This window comes from Eschscholzia californica, unplaced genomic scaffold (assembly GCF_041429995.1).
Source record: "Eschscholzia californica isolate CP2 unplaced genomic scaffold, dmEscCali1.0.p SCAF_3, whole genome shotgun sequence".
NCBI lineage: Eukaryota > Viridiplantae > Streptophyta > Magnoliopsida > Ranunculales > Papaveraceae > Eschscholzia > Eschscholzia californica.
Window position 1 is genome coordinate 41,217,501 of NW_028238420.1, and position 17,502 is coordinate 41,235,002.

At 37.0% G+C, this 17,502-nt stretch overlaps 2 protein-coding genes across 2 annotated transcripts; one reads left to right on the forward strand and one right to left on the reverse strand.

Moving 5' to 3' along the window:
• Positions 1–884: 884 nt before the first annotated feature.
• Positions 885–4,658, reverse strand: LOC147550381 (smr (Small MutS Related) domain-containing protein). The gene is made up of 5 exons (XM_086671324.1): positions 4,249–4,658; positions 2,772–3,608; positions 2,053–2,450; positions 1,518–1,590; positions 885–1,209 (listed from the first exon to the last, which is right to left on the reverse strand). The coding sequence occupies exons 2-5, from the start codon at positions 3,545–3,547 to the stop codon at positions 1,140–1,142; spliced, it is 1,317 nt and encodes a 438-aa protein (XP_086527450.1). The 5' UTR covers positions 3,548–3,608; positions 4,249–4,658; the 3' UTR covers positions 885–1,139.
• A 2,099-nt stretch (positions 4,659–6,757) lies between these two features.
• Positions 6,758–16,171, forward strand: LOC147550382 (Zinc finger C-x8-C-x5-C-x3-H type family protein). Its single transcript, XM_086670546.1, has 11 exons — positions 6,758–6,944; positions 7,609–7,974; positions 9,147–9,302; positions 9,417–9,554; positions 9,763–9,921; positions 11,924–12,016; positions 12,625–12,741; positions 13,634–13,708; positions 13,826–14,048; positions 14,907–15,788; positions 15,908–16,171. The coding sequence occupies exons 2-10, from the start codon at positions 7,612–7,614 to the stop codon at positions 15,674–15,676; spliced, it is 2,094 nt and encodes a 697-aa protein (XP_086526672.1). The 5' UTR covers positions 6,758–6,944; positions 7,609–7,611; the 3' UTR covers positions 15,677–15,788; positions 15,908–16,171.
• Positions 16,172–17,502: the final 1,331 nt, after the last annotated feature.

Below are 17,502 nucleotides of genomic sequence, written 5' to 3' on the forward strand. Positions count from 1 at the left end.
TGTTCCAAACGGCAAGATTTCTCCTTTGGCACCCATGGTTGCCCAACCAGTACCATAGGCACAGTTGAGTCGTTGGCGCTGTTTCAGATGCAATGCGTCTCATGTATTTGGAGAAAGCATGTCTATCACCTGACAATATCTAAAGCAAAGAACAAAAAGTGAATTCCTTCCCCAAGGGTTTGTGATGCCAATGGAAGAAGAGTGAGTAGCACCATGGCTAGCCCCAAGGTCATGTTTTGCGAGGAGAAGGAATGTGATTATCAAGAATAATAATTTCGCGATGTGGAGGAGTGTGATTATCACGAATAATAATTTCGCAATGTGGAGAAGGAATGTGATTATCAAGAATAATAATTTCGCAATGTGGTTCCCAGTAATTGTAATACGTTACTCAATCGTCTGGTTTGATCAGTAATATAATAGGTAGAGAATGATTGGACTATTTGCTGGATGGTTCAAGAGAATCACAACCCCACTTAACCCCTAGGTTTGGGATTTCACCTTCAAGAGGAATCACATTCCGTTCAAAGAGAATCGCAAACCCACTCATCCCCTAGGTTTGGGATTTCACCTATATAATGCAATTTTTGATCCATTCCCATGTACCAAGTCAATACCCTTTTCAATTGTCATTCTTAGCAATCACACTCTTTTCCCGCCCTCTAAACATGAACGATTCAATAGGCTCTAACAACATGAACGATCTGATAGCCTCTAACAACAGAGTTATATCATTCTGTCAATTCCTTCTTGTAGTGGAATGTGAAATTATTAACAAAATCGTATGCCGCAAAAATCAGGCTGATCAAAGTGAAGAATGAGATGGTTAAGATCATTAGTTGAGCATACAAGATTCATGAGATACAATCACAATTCATCTAATCTAAAACAAGAAAAAAACAGCATTTTATAAAGAAGATGAGACTCCCAATTGAGTACTGTTAAATTACAACCAGGAGTTAACATATGAATTAAATTACTGATGGTAAACCAATACTTCCACACTAATCAGAACCCAAACTCCTATCTCCTTATTATCGATGAATGAACTTTTCAGAGAAATTAACTAATTTAGAAAAAAAAAAGTCTGGGCTGATGGACGAAACATAATTTATTTGGTTTTACAGAAGTTCGGGCATTTAGCTATGACACACACGGAACTTGGGACGAACTGCAATAACCCCAGGCCTAGCCTCATCGAAGCGGTATCTGCAACAAGATTGAATTAATACAAGTTAGAAACATATCTTTTCCAAAAAATTCAAAGATCAAACTTAGTCTTTCAGGTGGAACTTGGGTTTACGTGTAGGTGCTAGCCAAACAGTCAAAACCTACTAAGTTGGTTGGTTTTCTCAGATTTGAGTTTTTTAATAGTTATTCCATGAACAAGGGGGAGCAGATAGTGGAAAATAGAAGACAAAAAGAGAGCGAGAATAAGGACTCTTGATCAGCAGATGGTAAAATAGCGATACTGGTTCTGCTGTTTGTGAGCTGAATGAAAAAGATAGCAATTTTACCCGTTCTCAATGAGGAAAGTTCTCACTGCCACAGGGAGTGAAGCCTGTCCACCTCGGCTATGGTTACCTGTCCCTGTTAAAGAGGCAATTCACATTCAGTTAGTCAGTTTCTCCTCAAAAGAAGTAGCTAGGGGGCTAAAACAGCTCAATAAGTGAAAATTCTTCTTAGGAGAGATATCCCTAAAGAACAAAAAGAACAAGATATATATTTTTATCCTGGCTAACATTTGGCTATCGGATGGTCCTTGGAAGAATGTGATGAACATTCTACTGCAAGGAACAACCGAAGTCCACATAGTTAATCGCCACCAAGAACCGATATGGAATACGAGGATATTCTGATACCACAAGCACAGTAGGAAGCGTACAAACGTTGGCGTACTAGAGGGTGGGAATAGGATTCTCTCTTCTAAGACATCCCACGTCATATAGAAAATCTTTACGCATGTATATATATAAACATAAACATATATGTACATAAATATATGTATTTTAACTTACGCATTGTATATCTTATAGCCAAGTCGAACAATACCTGTTATAACTTGTAATACCCCCGGTCTTTGTGAACATATACCGTGCTCTTTGTCTGTCTTTATGTCAATATTTAAGCAACTACCTGAATCGTGAGGAGAATCTGCTTTGGGTTGGATTGTTCGAGGTACCGAACGGTTTAATGGGGTCTGAGTCTCAATCTTCTGAAGATGCTCCATTAAGGCATGCACAGCTTCATTTGTATGGAGACCATGAAGGTCCAGCTTCCATTCATCGTTAGCGTCATTCCTTATTTTTAGAATCTCCTGGGCAGCCTTAGAGTTCAGCTCTTCAGCAGCCACCCACTCTTCCTGAGCCTTCTGTGAGAGTTTTTGGGCGGAGTAGTGATCACCACGTAGGAAGGCATTGCTGGCTGCTCGAGAATGCTGAGCTGCCGACCTACATATACCAACACAAAAGAACAGTTCAAAAGGTCAATATTCGGGGAGGTGAGATCATATCAATGTCAATATGCAAAAAAAGAACAGAACCCTTTTCTAAGCTGAAAGTTTAAAGAAAAGGTTGAACAGTTTCAGGAACGGCGGGGATGGAACACCCAAATCCAATGGTTCCCGCTAACATATGGAACTCACAGATTCTAAAGATCCTTATCAGTTGCAGATCCTGATATGTGACCCAATTTAGTCGTAACGTATGTTATTAAAGCTAATCAATGACCACAAACAGACGAGATATAATGTATAGTATCAGCAGACATACCTAACTGTTCTTATGGCATCTTTCCGGTGGCTCAAATAAACATCATCTTCTTCCCACTCAGGTTCAAGAGGTGCATATATCAACTGGTGTGCCATTACATTTACAGGTACGCTAATGTCAGATGGCTTATTTTCAGTAGAGAAGTCAACATAAGAACGTTCCTCAAGTGCTGACTTCATCACAGCCAGGTCGGTTGTATTTTCTGCAGTAATAACTTTACCAGTCGTGTCTCTGATATTGTCAAGGACTGTATCCTTAACAGAAGATTTACCTTCACTTTCATTAGAGCTGCCAGAAGAAACCATATCCTGCAATATAGTAGAGGCCTGTGAAAGATTATTATTTACGGCTGTCAGAATATCCTCAATCAAACAATCATCAGCCCAATTATGCAGCTCTTTCAGCTTCTCAAGATCTGCAACAACTTTATTTCCACTGGAGCTACCAACTAGCATTTGTCCTTTAAGATCATTAGCATAACCCATGAGATTTGAAGACTCTTTTGAAGGTTTAATAGCGGATAAGAAGGACTTCGCGGATGAACTGTGGCCATTCATGAATCCATTTACGGGGAGCGAAGAAATACGGGTTTCTGTTACAGGTGGAAAAGGTTTGGCGACAAATTCAGGTCCAAAACCTGGTTGACCATGTTGCTTCAGGTCAAGTGCAGCCCACCCAGGGCCTTGGGGTCTACCTCTTCCCCGTGGCATCTTAGGCTGTGAGGTACCGGTAGAGATGGCCATTTTGGGCAATCGTTCACGCACACCTTCTTTCATACTTCTCTTCTGAGAAGACACTCAACTTCTGATTCAGGGATTATTCAGTCAGTATTGTTTCCTGTATAATTCAGAAGTAAAAGAAAAGGGTCAATTTCTAGCGTTAGCTTATCTAAACATTTACATCTAACAGTCGTAAAAATTTGAGTAGAGCCATATATCAAACTGAATACACTCGATATAAACCCGATTTTAACGTCTGCAAGCGCAGAATTCATCAATATTCGGAGTGGTACAAGGGAACCCATGATCACCACAAACATATCAATTATCATATCCACTCCTACCATATTATCAATTATCAAGCATACCCATGGAACCATATTGAAACTACGCCCGGAAAACAAATAAACATCATACGATTCTTGGTCAAATTTTATGATATATAGAAAGGAAACTAAGAATTACTAACTTTAAGCTCATCTTTTACACAAAAAATCTGGCAATTGTTAAAAAAATCACACCTTTTTCACAGAACACTCTAACATTCACTTAAGTTAATGCGTAGTTAACTGATCATATTTTTTGCCAAAAAGGGGTTTTCACCTTGTCATAGAACAAGCTAAAGAGTTCATCTAAGAACCTATAGTAACATAAAATTGCTAGGGATTCAAAACAATAAATTAACAAACTTTCAGGTTCTTAATAACATCAAACTGAAAGAGAACATAGGAGACTTCAGATTAGGTTAAAAGATATACCTTTTTATCGAATTTGCTTAGTATGTTTGAATAGAGAAATTTGTATTTTTGATTGCTATTTGAGATGGGTAAACCAGATATCTAGAATCCAAGGTGTTAATCGATTGAAAGAGGATAAATCAGATAATTGAAAAATATTGAGAAATAACGAGGAGTAGTTGAAGCTTGTGGAGGAGATCAATGAGGAAGAGCATCTGTTGTTACTGGTATTGGTTTTGGAATCCATCAAACGTCACGAATTTCCTCTCTGTTTCTCTCTCTAACGGAGATGCGGCGGAGGAAGAAGATATCAATCAATCACCCACCCTAGAAGAAGAAGAAGCACGGAGGAGGTAGAAGAAGAAAGGGATTTTCCCGGTTGACGGAGGAGGAGAAGAAAATTATTGAACAAATCAACGACTCTTATTCGAGAAAATCAAGTTAAGAGAAGAAGACTATTATACCCTTGACTCTTATGCTTACTTGAAGGGTATTTATGTAAAAGCAAACGTCGTGGTAGTTGGGGGTACATAAATTTTGGGGCAAACGCCGCTGAAGCAGAACCAGTAGTTGTTGTTGTTTTTTTTTTTATCCAAAGGAAACATATCTATTCATAAGTGATAAAATCACGATTTACATGGACGATAATTGTTATTTCTCTCATCTGAAAACTTCATGAGAGTATCAGTAGTTGTTGTTAGCTATGTGAAATCAGTCTTATGTTATTGCCGTATTAGGTACAAGGATGGCAAAACATATCAAGTTATTACTTCATTTAAGTTTATAATTGTATGGGATAATATCATAAGTAAACTTTGTTCTCTAATCTCTAATAGATGGATTGGTATATTTCTGACCGCATGTACGACCCATTAGTTTCAGGAGGCACATAAACTACCCCTTTTATGTCTGGCTCCCTCGAGGCCTCAACTATAAGTATAACTTGGACAATGTCCGTCATGGTTTTAGCCAAAAGTCATAGTCCCAAACATCTCATGAAACTAAAACATTTTTTAGATTATTAATCTCCACCTCTTACAATAGCCTTGTGGTAAATTGAGTTGTTGCACGAATGTTTATGTGAAAAAATTAAACATTCTTCGGTTTTTAAGATCCATTGGCAAACCTTCTTCTCTTAGAAGAAGTTACAAGAATCAACTTTGTTAAATGAAAAAAATCCTAAATAAGATCGGGAAAGTAGGATATATAATACAGTATGAATTTGGATTCTTCTATTTGTCAAAAAAAAAAATACAAGAAATCATAACCATCCTAAATCTTATGGAATTAATGTTACTTTCTGGGAAGTTTCAAGAGGTCCCGTGGTATTGTTTTTTTTCTTTTGACATAAACCAGAACTTTCATTATATAAGTAGGATTTAAATCCAATTTACATGGTTTAGAGACTTTGACTCCTTTGAGTACAACATAGATTTACCATCGTAACTTACAAGAGTAAAGACAACATGAAGGTAAAGGAGTACAATATTGCAAAAACAAAATAAAAAGACCCTAAAGGTCACAGAATAAAAAGATCCTAAAGATCACAAATGAGAGGACCCTAAAGGTCGTGAATTTTATTATACTAATTATATGTAACCATGATGAACAAGTAGAGACGGATTACAGTTTCATCAAGAACACCAACAAGTTTCTCGAAGAAGAATATATGAAAGTCGTCGGAGACATTGACATTTGATTTCAAAGATGAGAATTGAGTGATTCCATAACTTTATCTTGTTTATGTAAAGTCTTTCTTCTTCCAATCAGAGAAACTTCTTGTCATCTCTCATTGTGTTATTTTCTTCTATTTCTTCCTTGATGTCTTTCATTGTGTTATTTTCTTCTATTTCTTCCTTTATGTTTGTCCATTCCCGTTGGAGAGATGGGATCTCATTATAGAGATAAGAAGACGAAAAGATGATGAAAACCGAACAATAGAAAAATGAATTGCTCTCTGACTTCCAAAATGATTAATATAGATTCAAACAAAGATATATACATAATAAGAGGAAATCCGGGAGAAGGAAACCCTCCTCCAGGATATATGAAGATCCAGGAAACTCAGAGGAATCGGTTTTCATATTCTACAAAAAGGGTAACGCCACTCCTTTTGAAAAATACACTCTTTTTCTTTTTTCGATTAAAAAGTTGGTGGACTTGAGATTTAGTTGGTTTAAGTCAATTGACTTTTAACTCCAGAATATTGGAATTGAGTTTGGTGGACCTTGAGTTGAATTATATAACAAAATTTGACCCAACTCTATCGATTCCAGCTTTAGAACAGTGCAGCTGAATTTGATGGATCTTGACTCGACTTTTGTTATACAATTCGGTCCGAATTCCTGGATTTTGAGACACCTAACCAAATGCAGTCAAACGGGATTTACCAAGTCAACGGAAAAGTGGGAGTGCCAATAACTTTACATTGTGTTTTTGTTTTTCTTTTCGGATCCGAAATCCGAATTGGTAATTCAGTCACCAGATCTAGCCAAACAAACACAACCTAATAAATCCCAATCCACCCCCGACCAGTTAGGATTTTGGTTTATTACACCCCAATCCCAACAAAAAATAAAACAAAATATCGACCCAATTCTCAAACCAGTTATAGGTCTTCTTCTTCAACCTTCAGTCATCTTCTCCGGCAAACTTTGGAGCTGAGGCGTCTTCTCTGGTGAAATCTACAGTCGAATTCGTCAGTGAAAACATCACAGGTTCCTTTCTCTGTTTTTCCATCTATCTTCATCGAAATTCAGATTCGTCTGATTGTCTTTGACGATTTTCTGTGTTTTTTTTAATAACAGAAAAATTCTCTCTCTCTCTCTCTCTCTCTCTCTCTCTATATATATATATATATATTGATCATTCTCTAGGTTGATCTCTATTTCCATATTGATTTCTCTTTATTCAGATTAATTCAGACTTTAGGGTACATATTTATCATGTTATATTCCGTTTCTCTCACTAAAACTTTTGACTCTTGGCACATTTCTCAGGTTTTGTACTTTGAACACATAATAACCAATACATAAGAAATTTCATGAACCTAGGCCAATTCTTGTTCAATTAGATTTATTTAGTTTTACGTTTTAGGGTTTTAAGCATTTTTTTTGTCCTTTTGGGTGATGCTTTGAATCTTGTTCTATTTGATTTTGTATTAATCTTGTACACCAGTATTGCTGTTAATTCTAGTACTAATTTCAATTGAATTAGAATATCTTGATGAATTCCTTCCAATAATTAGAGAAGTAGTAGTATTTCTCATGTGATGATTTCTCTCACTATAGTCGATTCTAATGATTCTCGGAACCTTTTCTCATGTAGATATTCCATTTCATTACTAGGATCTCATCAACCTTTTTCACTTGCATTCCACAGATAATGACTACAGAGCCCATCGATCAAACTGCAGTTGCAGAAGAAGAGCAAAACGAAGAAGATCATTCAAAAGTAATGGAGACCCTAAAAGACTCAGTTGTATGTAGAAAAGAAAAGAGGAAATTGGCGAAGAAGTTGAAAAGGAAGCAGATACGAAAAGAGATAGCGGAGAAGGAACGAGCAGAAGAAGAAGCCCGATTGAACGATTTGGAGGAGCAGCGTAAACTGAGATTGCAGGAGCAGGAAGAGGCTGAGACGATGGAGAGGCAGAGGAAGGAGTTTGAAGAACGGGAGAAGCTGTGGCTGGAAAAAGCTGCAAAACAAGCCGCAGAGGAAGCACAGAGGAAGCTTCAAGAAGAAGAAGAAGTACTCCTCTCTCTCTCTCTCTCTATATATATATATATATATATTATAGCTACATCTTTCGCTCTTCAGTAGCTTTTCATTTAGTTCAACACAATTTCAGTTAATTTTGATTGATTCGGCATAGTACATTCATGTTAACTGGACCAACAAAACCCGAAGAGTCAGCTGCCCAATATTCGAGAGCTTAGTCGATGGCATGGTTTCACTAGGAGTCTAGGACAATTGAATTTTGTTAATTGCTTCATCCCCAGAGTTTGTTAAGGAGCGATTCTGTTTATCGGCTCCTAAGAAGTTTCTATGCAACTGAAGAATGGAATCGGGTTATAACCTTGATATTCCTCGAAGTCCTACGAATTATAAGTTGATATACAATTTTCAGATCAAGAGAGACTATCATAGTAGTTGGATAAACCTTATGGGTTGATTAAATAAGGATCTTATCACCATGGTGAACTTCCTAGATGATGTATTTGTGCATGAGAGAAAGGGGCTTAATGATGCAATTCCAAGTCCAGGAAGTCCTCAATTTTCTATTGCAAATAAGATTTATGAAATTATCTAGGTCAAGCGCTATTTATCCCGATAGTGCGTGTCATTGAAAGGCCTTCTGCACGTATGCATGGACCCGAAGTACTAACCCAGCTCGAAAAGGTATATCGCAGGTAGTACCATTTTAGGTAGAAGACCCAAACCCTCTTTTCCCATCTGGGGTCCTTTTGATAAACTGCATTTTGCTCAACTCCGTAATGCACCCACGTGGCAAATATTTCATTGTCGTAAGTGTATTGTTGGGCAGTCAGTCCCTGACAAGCTCAGGGAACCTATTCAAGCCCTAGATTTCTGCCCTTATGGTCCACCATTCATTGAGCACTCACTTCGACACCTGTCTTGCAAAGATAGAGTTGGAAGGACTAAATGTGTGAGATTGGGTAAGAGTTATGTTGCACGGCTTTGGCCTTTGGTCATGTTTTGGCAATTTGTGGGAGAATTGTGATGAATTGGATTATTCCAGCACACTAACTTTTAAATTACTTTTTCCTATTCTATCATGTTATTGAAATTTTGATTTTTCCCTTCTAGGCACTAATGCATAGTTAATCAGTTCCGTTGATATTGTTTCATAATCATTTGATTTAATATGGTCGGTAAAACTTACTTTCGATGCTTTTTAGCATGTTGAAAATGGGAATGAGTTGAGTGAAGATGATGATTGGGAATATGTAGAAGATGGGCCTGCGGAAATCATCTGGCAAGGAAATGAGATCATTGTTAAGAAGAAAAGGGTCAGGGTCCCTAAGCAAAGTGCTCATCAACTAGTAATTTGTGAGGTACCTTAGTACTTTTTATCAGCGACTTTCACATGGTTTATTTGTGAACATAATATATGGGGGACTTTGTGATTACATCTTTCTTGACTCAAAAGATTCGTTATCTGAAACCAGGGTACTGACAGACCTACATCGAACCCACTTCCTCCACAATCTGAAGTTTTTGCCTCTTACAATAATTCTACAGCTGTTTCTTCAGAAGGGGTTTATGAGAGTGTTGCTTCTCAAATACCAAACTTCGGAACTGAACAGGTATGATACAGTCCATCCTTGTACTTCATTGTGTCTAGAAATCTCTGTTTATCTATTTGTAGGCGATGGTTTATGTTGTTTTCAAGGTAGACACCTCTTGTACCATATTTCTGGTACATCTTTATATTTTCAGAGTCATAGAGCACTTTCTGGATCATGATTACCTGAATTGGTTTTTCCTGAGAGCGCTTCGTGATACATTTCATAGGATAAAGCTAACTGCCCATTCCATATCAAAACTGGAGCATGTCGCTTTGGATCCCGGTGCAGCAGAGTTCATTTTTACCCTGATAAATCGTGCACATTGCTTGTCAAGAACATGTATAATGGACCTGGGCTTGCTTGGGAGCAGGATGAGGGGCTTGAGGTATGTACCATGTTTGCATGTTGGTTTGGCTTCACATTTATCCCTCTTGAATTTGAGTTAGTTTTAGCATTTACTATTGACTAAATTCAATTACTACAGAACTTACCTAGTTACCTTTATTCTTGTTGTTGATCCACGTTTAGGCTGTTCGCGGTGTCATTTTTGTGTTGCTTCAGTTTTGATCAAATTAATTAATAACTTCGGTTGTGTCGGAGAATTGAGCTTTTAATATGTCCAACTGCTTAAAAAGTAAGAGGGAAAAGATGGATTGTTGTTGCTTGTTTGTTGTATCTGTGAAGAGGGAAAAAACCGAAATCAGTTAATAATCAAAATCTTACAAACAGTGATGTTAGTAATCTACTAATATTGGTCCCGAATTCCGAAAAAGGAAATCGGAGAGATTTGATTCTGAAGAGTAAAATACATCAAATATGTGTGTTTGGTTATGAGTCTGTGAAGTAAGATATTGGTAGGGACATTTTGTAGAGAAAAGAATACAAGGAGTACCTTTCTGCAGTCGAGGCTCATCATTTGAATAACCTTGAAGCAGAACTAGTATCCTTGAAACTTTTGTCTTGAATGTCTCGAGCTGGACATTTTGGAAACCTGGATATTTATTTGAAACAAACCCAGCTATGTAACATGGATACAGGTAAGGGCATAGGCGTTTGACATATGTACGAGGTAGCTTATACATTGAGTGGGAAATGCAAATAAGGGAATACGAGTATACACATATATTTTGTTTACTTAGGTATCATATCCTTTATTACTTACACAAATTGATGCAAAATGGACACACTAAATTTATTTTAATAGTCATAATACCCAGTAACATGATCAAAGCATTCGAGTTTCCGATCAGAGTATTTGACACGGCATTAAATATTAATAAGGAATATCCATGTTATATAGAATCTCTACCATATGGTTAGTAATAGATATTTACTTCTACTAGTAAGCCAGTAGTGAGGAAGGACACACGTTTAACATGTCATCTATGAACTGTGTTACACCATAATCATGTGATGTTTTTCTATATTTGTTTTAAAACTAATTTGAAATTAGGTTTGTTCTGTGGCAACTGTTTTTTTGTCGTTGACTCATTCTACATCAGAAACTTGTCTCAAGGTTCACTTCCATGAAGAACCAAGGTTTTGGTCTTATTTGCTGATGGAGATTAAAGTTCTCTAGAAGTTCTGTATCCTATGTTACCTCTCTCTATTGCCTGTGATATATAAATTATCATTTACGCATTCTTTATCTTGCCAGATGCTGTTTTCAATAAAGAATCTCTTCAAAACATTCTTTTTCTTATGGACTGAATTACTGAAATACATACGTTATCTCTTGTGAGTTTCGGTTCTCCACTTAGTGCTAACACTACTTGATGTTCCGTTGGTGGGGAATGTTTCTTTGTTTCTTATCTTTTAATGAATTATGTATACTTTAGCTCCTTAACCCATGTTATAGTTTGTTGGAAATCTCTGTAGCCTGGGTGCTGGAGGTGTGCTTCTGTTTGCGAGCTATTACTCTGCACAGGTCTGGACTTGCGTGCGACGGCATCTTGTTTGCATATGTGGGAGTTGATCACTGTGTTGAATATATATACGTGTCAACTTTTATTAATATGGGCTCAGAATATTGTCTTTATACAAAGAACATAACAGAGATCCAATTAGCTTACTGCATATTAGGTCACGTACTTGAGAATTGGATGGTTTCATTAACTGTCAATTTGGATGCGTTTGATATTTGTATTATTGTATATGCTTCTGAATGAGTAATTATTGCCAATTCTAACTGTGATAGTGCACTTGACAATTGACATAAACAAGACTTTGGGTTGTCATTGTTGCTAACTTTAGATCTTGGTAATTTTTTCATCATTGGTGATCTGTCTATTGCCTAGCAGCTATTTTACGTTTAGACATGTTTCTTGGCTTCATTTTATAAACTTGCGGATATTTTTTATCTCTAAACTAATTTATTTATTTCTCAGCATACTGATGAAGAGGTTGAGCGTTCTTACGAAGAGTTCTATGAGGATGTTCATACAGAGTTCATGAAGTTCGGGGAACTAGTGAATTTCAAGGTTGCTTTATTACTTATGTTGGAAACGTAACCAATAGAGCAGATTGCTTATTGACACATATGAACTTTGAAAATGATGGAAATATTTTGTGCGGAATTTTGAACAAATCATCAATAATTTACAACATTGAAAGGAAACAAGAAAAGAAAAATTTATTTAGAGCTACGGCTATTCTTAATTTTTCCTATGGTTATGTAGCTCAATACAAGGAAGAATTAGTGAAGACCTTTTATGTATCTCCCTAGAATATGAGTTCCTTGGTGTCAAACACGTTGGACACTGTTAGGATGTTTATTCTTCCCTTAATAGCTTGGCACATGTGGGATGCAGAGACTGCTTGGCAGCATAGGTCATTAAGTAAATCGAGCATGATCGTCTGGTCAAACATAGAAAATTGCAGTAAAACAAAAGTGAATTTTTAGTATTCCCGTCATAGTGAGTACACCCGATGAGCCGAATACATCCTGTTGATGCTTAAATTTTAAAGTCTGTCCTCTCTCAGCTTTTCTATTCGGCGGAAAAAAACAAAGGTTTTGATGGAACTTTTAAACTTGCTGTTGTGTGTGATATTTAATGTCAGAGTTTATGAATGGTATTCTTCTTTTCAGGTGTGCCGTAATGGTTCATTCCATTTGCGTGGAAATGTTTATGTGCACTTCAAGTCCTTAGAATCGGCAATTCTTGCTTACAATTCTATAAACGCTCGCTATTTTGCTGGGAAACAGGTACTTTTCCCTTGAATTAGAGCTTCTTATTACAGGATCTATAAGTGATTAACATATGAGCAAAATTGTTCTCCAAACTACTATTCATATGGGACAAATAATTTGAATCAGAATCCGTGACATCAAGTAGAGGCTTCCTTTTCACCGAGGATGAAAGGTTATATATATGGAAGATTTTATGTTTTAGCAGATTCATGAACGAGAAGAGCACACAATCCTTCTAACAATAACTCTCTCTCTCTCAACCAAGTAGTCATCTTCAATACATCTCATACGCCGTGCCGTACAACACTTCCTCAAATTAGAAAATTTGGTCATTGACATCATCCAAGAACTATTATGCTCTGATGACAAAGTATATCATCCAGAGTTCTATTTAGCTTGATAGTAAAGTTTATCTACCAAATTGGTGTTCTCTTAAAAGTTAAAAATGTAAATTAGTGGAAGATCTTGGTTCATAACTTGTCTGGTTGCGTCTTAATTGTCAATTAGTGTATTGCCCCTTTATATTGGATATGGCTTTTCATTGTGCACTATTTTGGACAGTGTCATTGTAGTAACCATGTTTCCCATCTTCTGTGCATCCTATACAAAGAAAACCAGCCACAGAGCAAATTTAGGAAACCAATGATTTGCATGTTACCCTTATGGAGAATGCAAAACGAGTTTCAGCTTGTATCATTGGATTATTTGCTGTTTATTCCATTTTCTATTCCACCCATCTCCCATCTCATAAACTGTATGCATGAATTAGTTATTGAAAATGTCACTTTTTTTTTTATATTGTTTCTCTATAATCAATTGGCTCCGGTATTCGTTCAGTTTTTTTGTTCGACCACTCTACTACCAAGCTTTTATCCCCGGTGGTGATGTTTGCACTGCCCCCTAACAGATAACTTGCGAGTTTGTTGGCGTTACCAGATGGAAGGTTGCTATTTGTGGGGAATACATGAAATCGAGACTGAAGGTACAAAGTCTTCTTGACCATTGCTTCCAGAACCCTGTGTCTTAATCTGGCTCCCTTGGTATCATGATTCATATTTATATGGCAACACTAGAATTTTTTGTTGCATCTTATCTGCAGAATTGCTCTCGTGGAACAGCATGCAACTTCATCCATTGCTTCCGCAATCCGGGTGGGGACTATGAATGGGCTGATTGGGATAAACCGCCTCCTAGATACTGGGTGAAAAAGATGGCTTCTTTATTTGGTCCTTCTGATGAATCTAAATATGACAAATATGTGGTGCCCCAAACTGTGGACAGGCAGAATAGTTCTGCTAAGAATTTAACACCACTTTCTGACAGGTATGTTTGTTAGAGACTTTTTCCTACATTTTGTGGTTGAGTCAGCAAAATGTACTTCACGCGCTAAAAGAACCCGTCTTTCATGGTTCAATGGTAAAAAGTTTGTTGTCTATTTGTTGTATTTTTCCATATCTGTACCACACTATGTACCATGAAAACTGGATGGTATCATTGTCTGAAACCGGAACCAAATATCACATAATATGATTGGAGAAAGGCGAAAACAAGGACACAACAATAAACATATATTTACTGGTCACAGTAGTTATTAGATCCTTCATATATGCTTACAGTTTTTTGCATTTGTGATCAACCATTTTAACATCATCACAGAAAAAGAGCTAAGTTTTAGGCCAGGGCATAATGTGGGTGCATGCATGTCTTTGATTTCGTTTTCTGATTCAAGTCTACCTCTCATGCATAAACCTCTCCCCACTATGTTTCCACATTTTCTTTTCCACAATTAACTCCATTACTATTTACTACAAAGAATAACTAACATCAGTTTCTAATTGTTGACACAACAAGGAGCAATTACACATATGATGTATGTACAAACTCTCACATGGAACCCGAACCACGGAAGTGACTAAAAGTTTTTGTCAAGAATATTTACGGGTCAAACACAACAAATAAAAATACTAAAATCACTATTTGTTTTGTAGTCCAATTTTTTTAGGCTATCAGGTAAGAGGTATGATCACAATTTGATCCCTTACTCCGTTATATCTACTCGCTTCCCTAGTATGCATTCTAATGATAAACTCATTTATACTCTTTATTATTAGATAATAATTTTTTCATGCATAGTCACGTTGAGATTCTTTCTCCTCACTTTTTCTGGATTTTATGTTGTCGGTATCCTTCAAGAAGATCTAGGTCCAGAACTGTTAACTGCTCAAGTAGTGCTTCAAGTGAAGAGCACTCAGATGATAACAGAAACCGTGAAAATAGCCATTCAAGAAGGCCTAGGAACTCTTATAGGACTAAATGGGAGAGAAGCTCTTCCGTGAACAAAAGAAATGAAGAAAATTCCAACCTTGAAGATGATCGATATCACGATTCTGAAAATTTTGTGGATAGGCATGGAGACCAAAAGAGAAGTCGTTCAAGGGAATATCTGATTCACTCGAGCAACAATGAGGATTTTGTCGATGATCGGAACAGAAATCGTTCAAAGGAACATAGGCACTCATCTCGTAAGCGTCACTCAAGTAGGAGTGATCGTCACTCAAGTAGGAGTGATCGTCACTCAAGTTTGAAGAAAGAGGTTCCAGACTACGAAAATATGAAGCAAGGCGAGAGTCCAGGCCGATATGATCCCAATTTTAGACAGATCACTGAAAACAATCCTCAATCTGATCACTGTGAACCTACAAGTGTTTCTGAGAAACATGAAAAACCTCGAAGCTCTTCTAGTTCTCATGATCACAAAAGCATCAGTGAACCCCACGACAGGAAAAGGTCAAGACACCATTCTCGATCTAGCAGTAAGAAGCACTCAAACAGCCGGGAAGTAGAGACAGACTCTTCTGATGAGGAACACCATTTCGAAAATAATCAAGAAACATATAATGAGAAAAGCAGAGGTAGTAATTGTCACAGACAAAGAAAGAGGAAAATATAAACAGCAAACAGGGATATTTCCTCCAGATAGTAGAAAGAGAGATCAAATTCTGAACACGAGTAAGCTTGTGGATTATATTCCGGAATGCTTAGTCACTCAACTAGTGTTTCAGGTTAGAAGTTCTAACCATCTGGTGAATATTGTTAATTGGTTCATTATGATTTCTAGGAATGTCTGGCATTTACTCTTCTTTAGTTGCTCCTAATTCATATAAATGTGTTTTTCCGACAGGCAACTGTGCGTGGCTGCCCTCAAACTGCTTAACCCTCCGACCCAGGTTTCCGTTTTGCTGCAACCCCATGACATGGCTTGCCTGCGGGGGCGCCTCACGGTCGTCAATCGTTATGAATAAAAGTTTTATGGAAGTACAACTACAAAAATAACAATTTGGATGGAACTCATAGAAACACAGTAAGAAAGTAGTTGATGGTGTTTGACCTTAGTAAAATAGAACCCATCCATAAATTAACTTTGGGGTGTTTCGTTTTTTGTCTATGGTCTTGAATCTGAGTGGTCTGACTCTAATGAACCTAAAAATCAGCTAAAACTAGTCGGTCATCTGAATAGCAAACGCAACGGACCCCCTTCCTAAAATAGTCTTGAATTTTGAATCTAGAAAGAAGTATCTGCGATGTTATCTAATCACTCTGCAAATAGTTAGACGAAAAGAAATTGTCTAGAGCCATAAGCAAATTCTAATATTGAACAAGGAGTCAAAAATCGTTCATCACATATCAACCTTTAAGAGTCTTGTCATTGCATGCATGGAATTGCAGTGTAAAGTTCACATAACAAAACGAGTGGTTCACAAAAGTTGCTGCCCTAAATATTTCTTTCTTAAGGGGGGTATGATGGGGTCCATCTCATGAAAGAAAGAAACTTAAAATACCATTAAATGGTTATAGTTACCTTATATGCCAAAAAAGCTAGTGGCATATATTCTTAGATATATAGATAGAAAGTAAGAGGCATTAGAAATGAGAGAGTCCCAAATTCCAAAAAGAGAAAGAAAATTTAGAGAGTGAGAGAGAGGGAATTGGTCTTTCCCACAACAATAGGATATTCTTTGAGATATATTTGTCAGCCCATGCTGCCCATTTGATGCCTTTGATAGCTACCTCCTCATCCTTCATACCGACCTTACATCTCTATTTTTCCTTCTTTCTTGGACTTATGCCCTCTCATCATCATCTATTATTTTTTATCATCTCTTTTTCTTTATCTTTTTTGGTCTTTGTTCCTAGTCGGCTAGCATCTCTAATGAGAGGCTAAATCAAAAAGATCGTATCTAAGGGGGCACTCTAGTTGAAACTCCACAATGACATAGATGTAATTATTTTAGAAATCTTTAATATGATACTTTAAATTTGGAGTATTTACTGGAGCGTATCTAAGTGTTCTAGTTATCAAACTTTGAATTTAAACCCGTAAGTTGTCAAACATGTATGGAGTTCCAAAGATTGAACATTGAGGACCCAAAAGGTTTATAAGACCGTTATCTTACCACTTAAGGAAGAATTTCATTTAAGACTTAGACATATCCGACCAATAGAGTAGTTTTGAGTTTCACACTGGAGATGCTCTAGGGGCTCTTCCATTTTCTTGAGATTTTCATTCACAAGTGGCAATATAGAGAATTTCAGAAAACAAAAAAAATTTGACTGTAACACTAATCTATAAAGTGTCTTGATTTGGAAGACTCCATCTCTAGAATTTCGAGTATCTCGTATGGCTAGGGGTGGCCAACGTGTCGTGCTGTGGTAGGACGACACTCTATCCAGACGCGGCGTGTTAGAAAAATTATCCCGTTAAAAGCGAAGTAAAAA

Coding starts and splice junctions, on each gene's coding strand:
- LOC147550381 (XM_086671324.1), bottom strand. CDS start 3,547: ATGAAAGAAGGTGTGCGTGAACGATTGCCCAAAATGGCCATCTCTACC. Junction 2,451..2,771: donor GATGCCATAAGAACAGTTAG/GTATGTCTGCTG, acceptor TGGTATATGTAG/GTCGGCAGCTCAGCATTCTC. Junction 1,210..1,517: donor ACTTTCCTCATTGAGAACGG/GTAAAATTGCTA, acceptor ATCTTGTTGCAG/ATACCGCTTCGATGAGGCTA.
- LOC147550382 (XM_086670546.1), top strand. CDS start 7,612: ATGACTACAGAGCCCATCGATCAAACTGCAGTTGCAGAAGAAGAGCAA. Junction 9,555..9,762: donor CAAACTTCGGAACTGAACAG/GTATGATACAGT, acceptor TACATTTCATAG/GATAAAGCTAACTGCCCATT. Junction 9,922..11,923: donor AGCAGGATGAGGGGCTTGAG/GTATGTACCATG, acceptor TTTATTTCTCAG/CATACTGATGAAGAGGTTGA.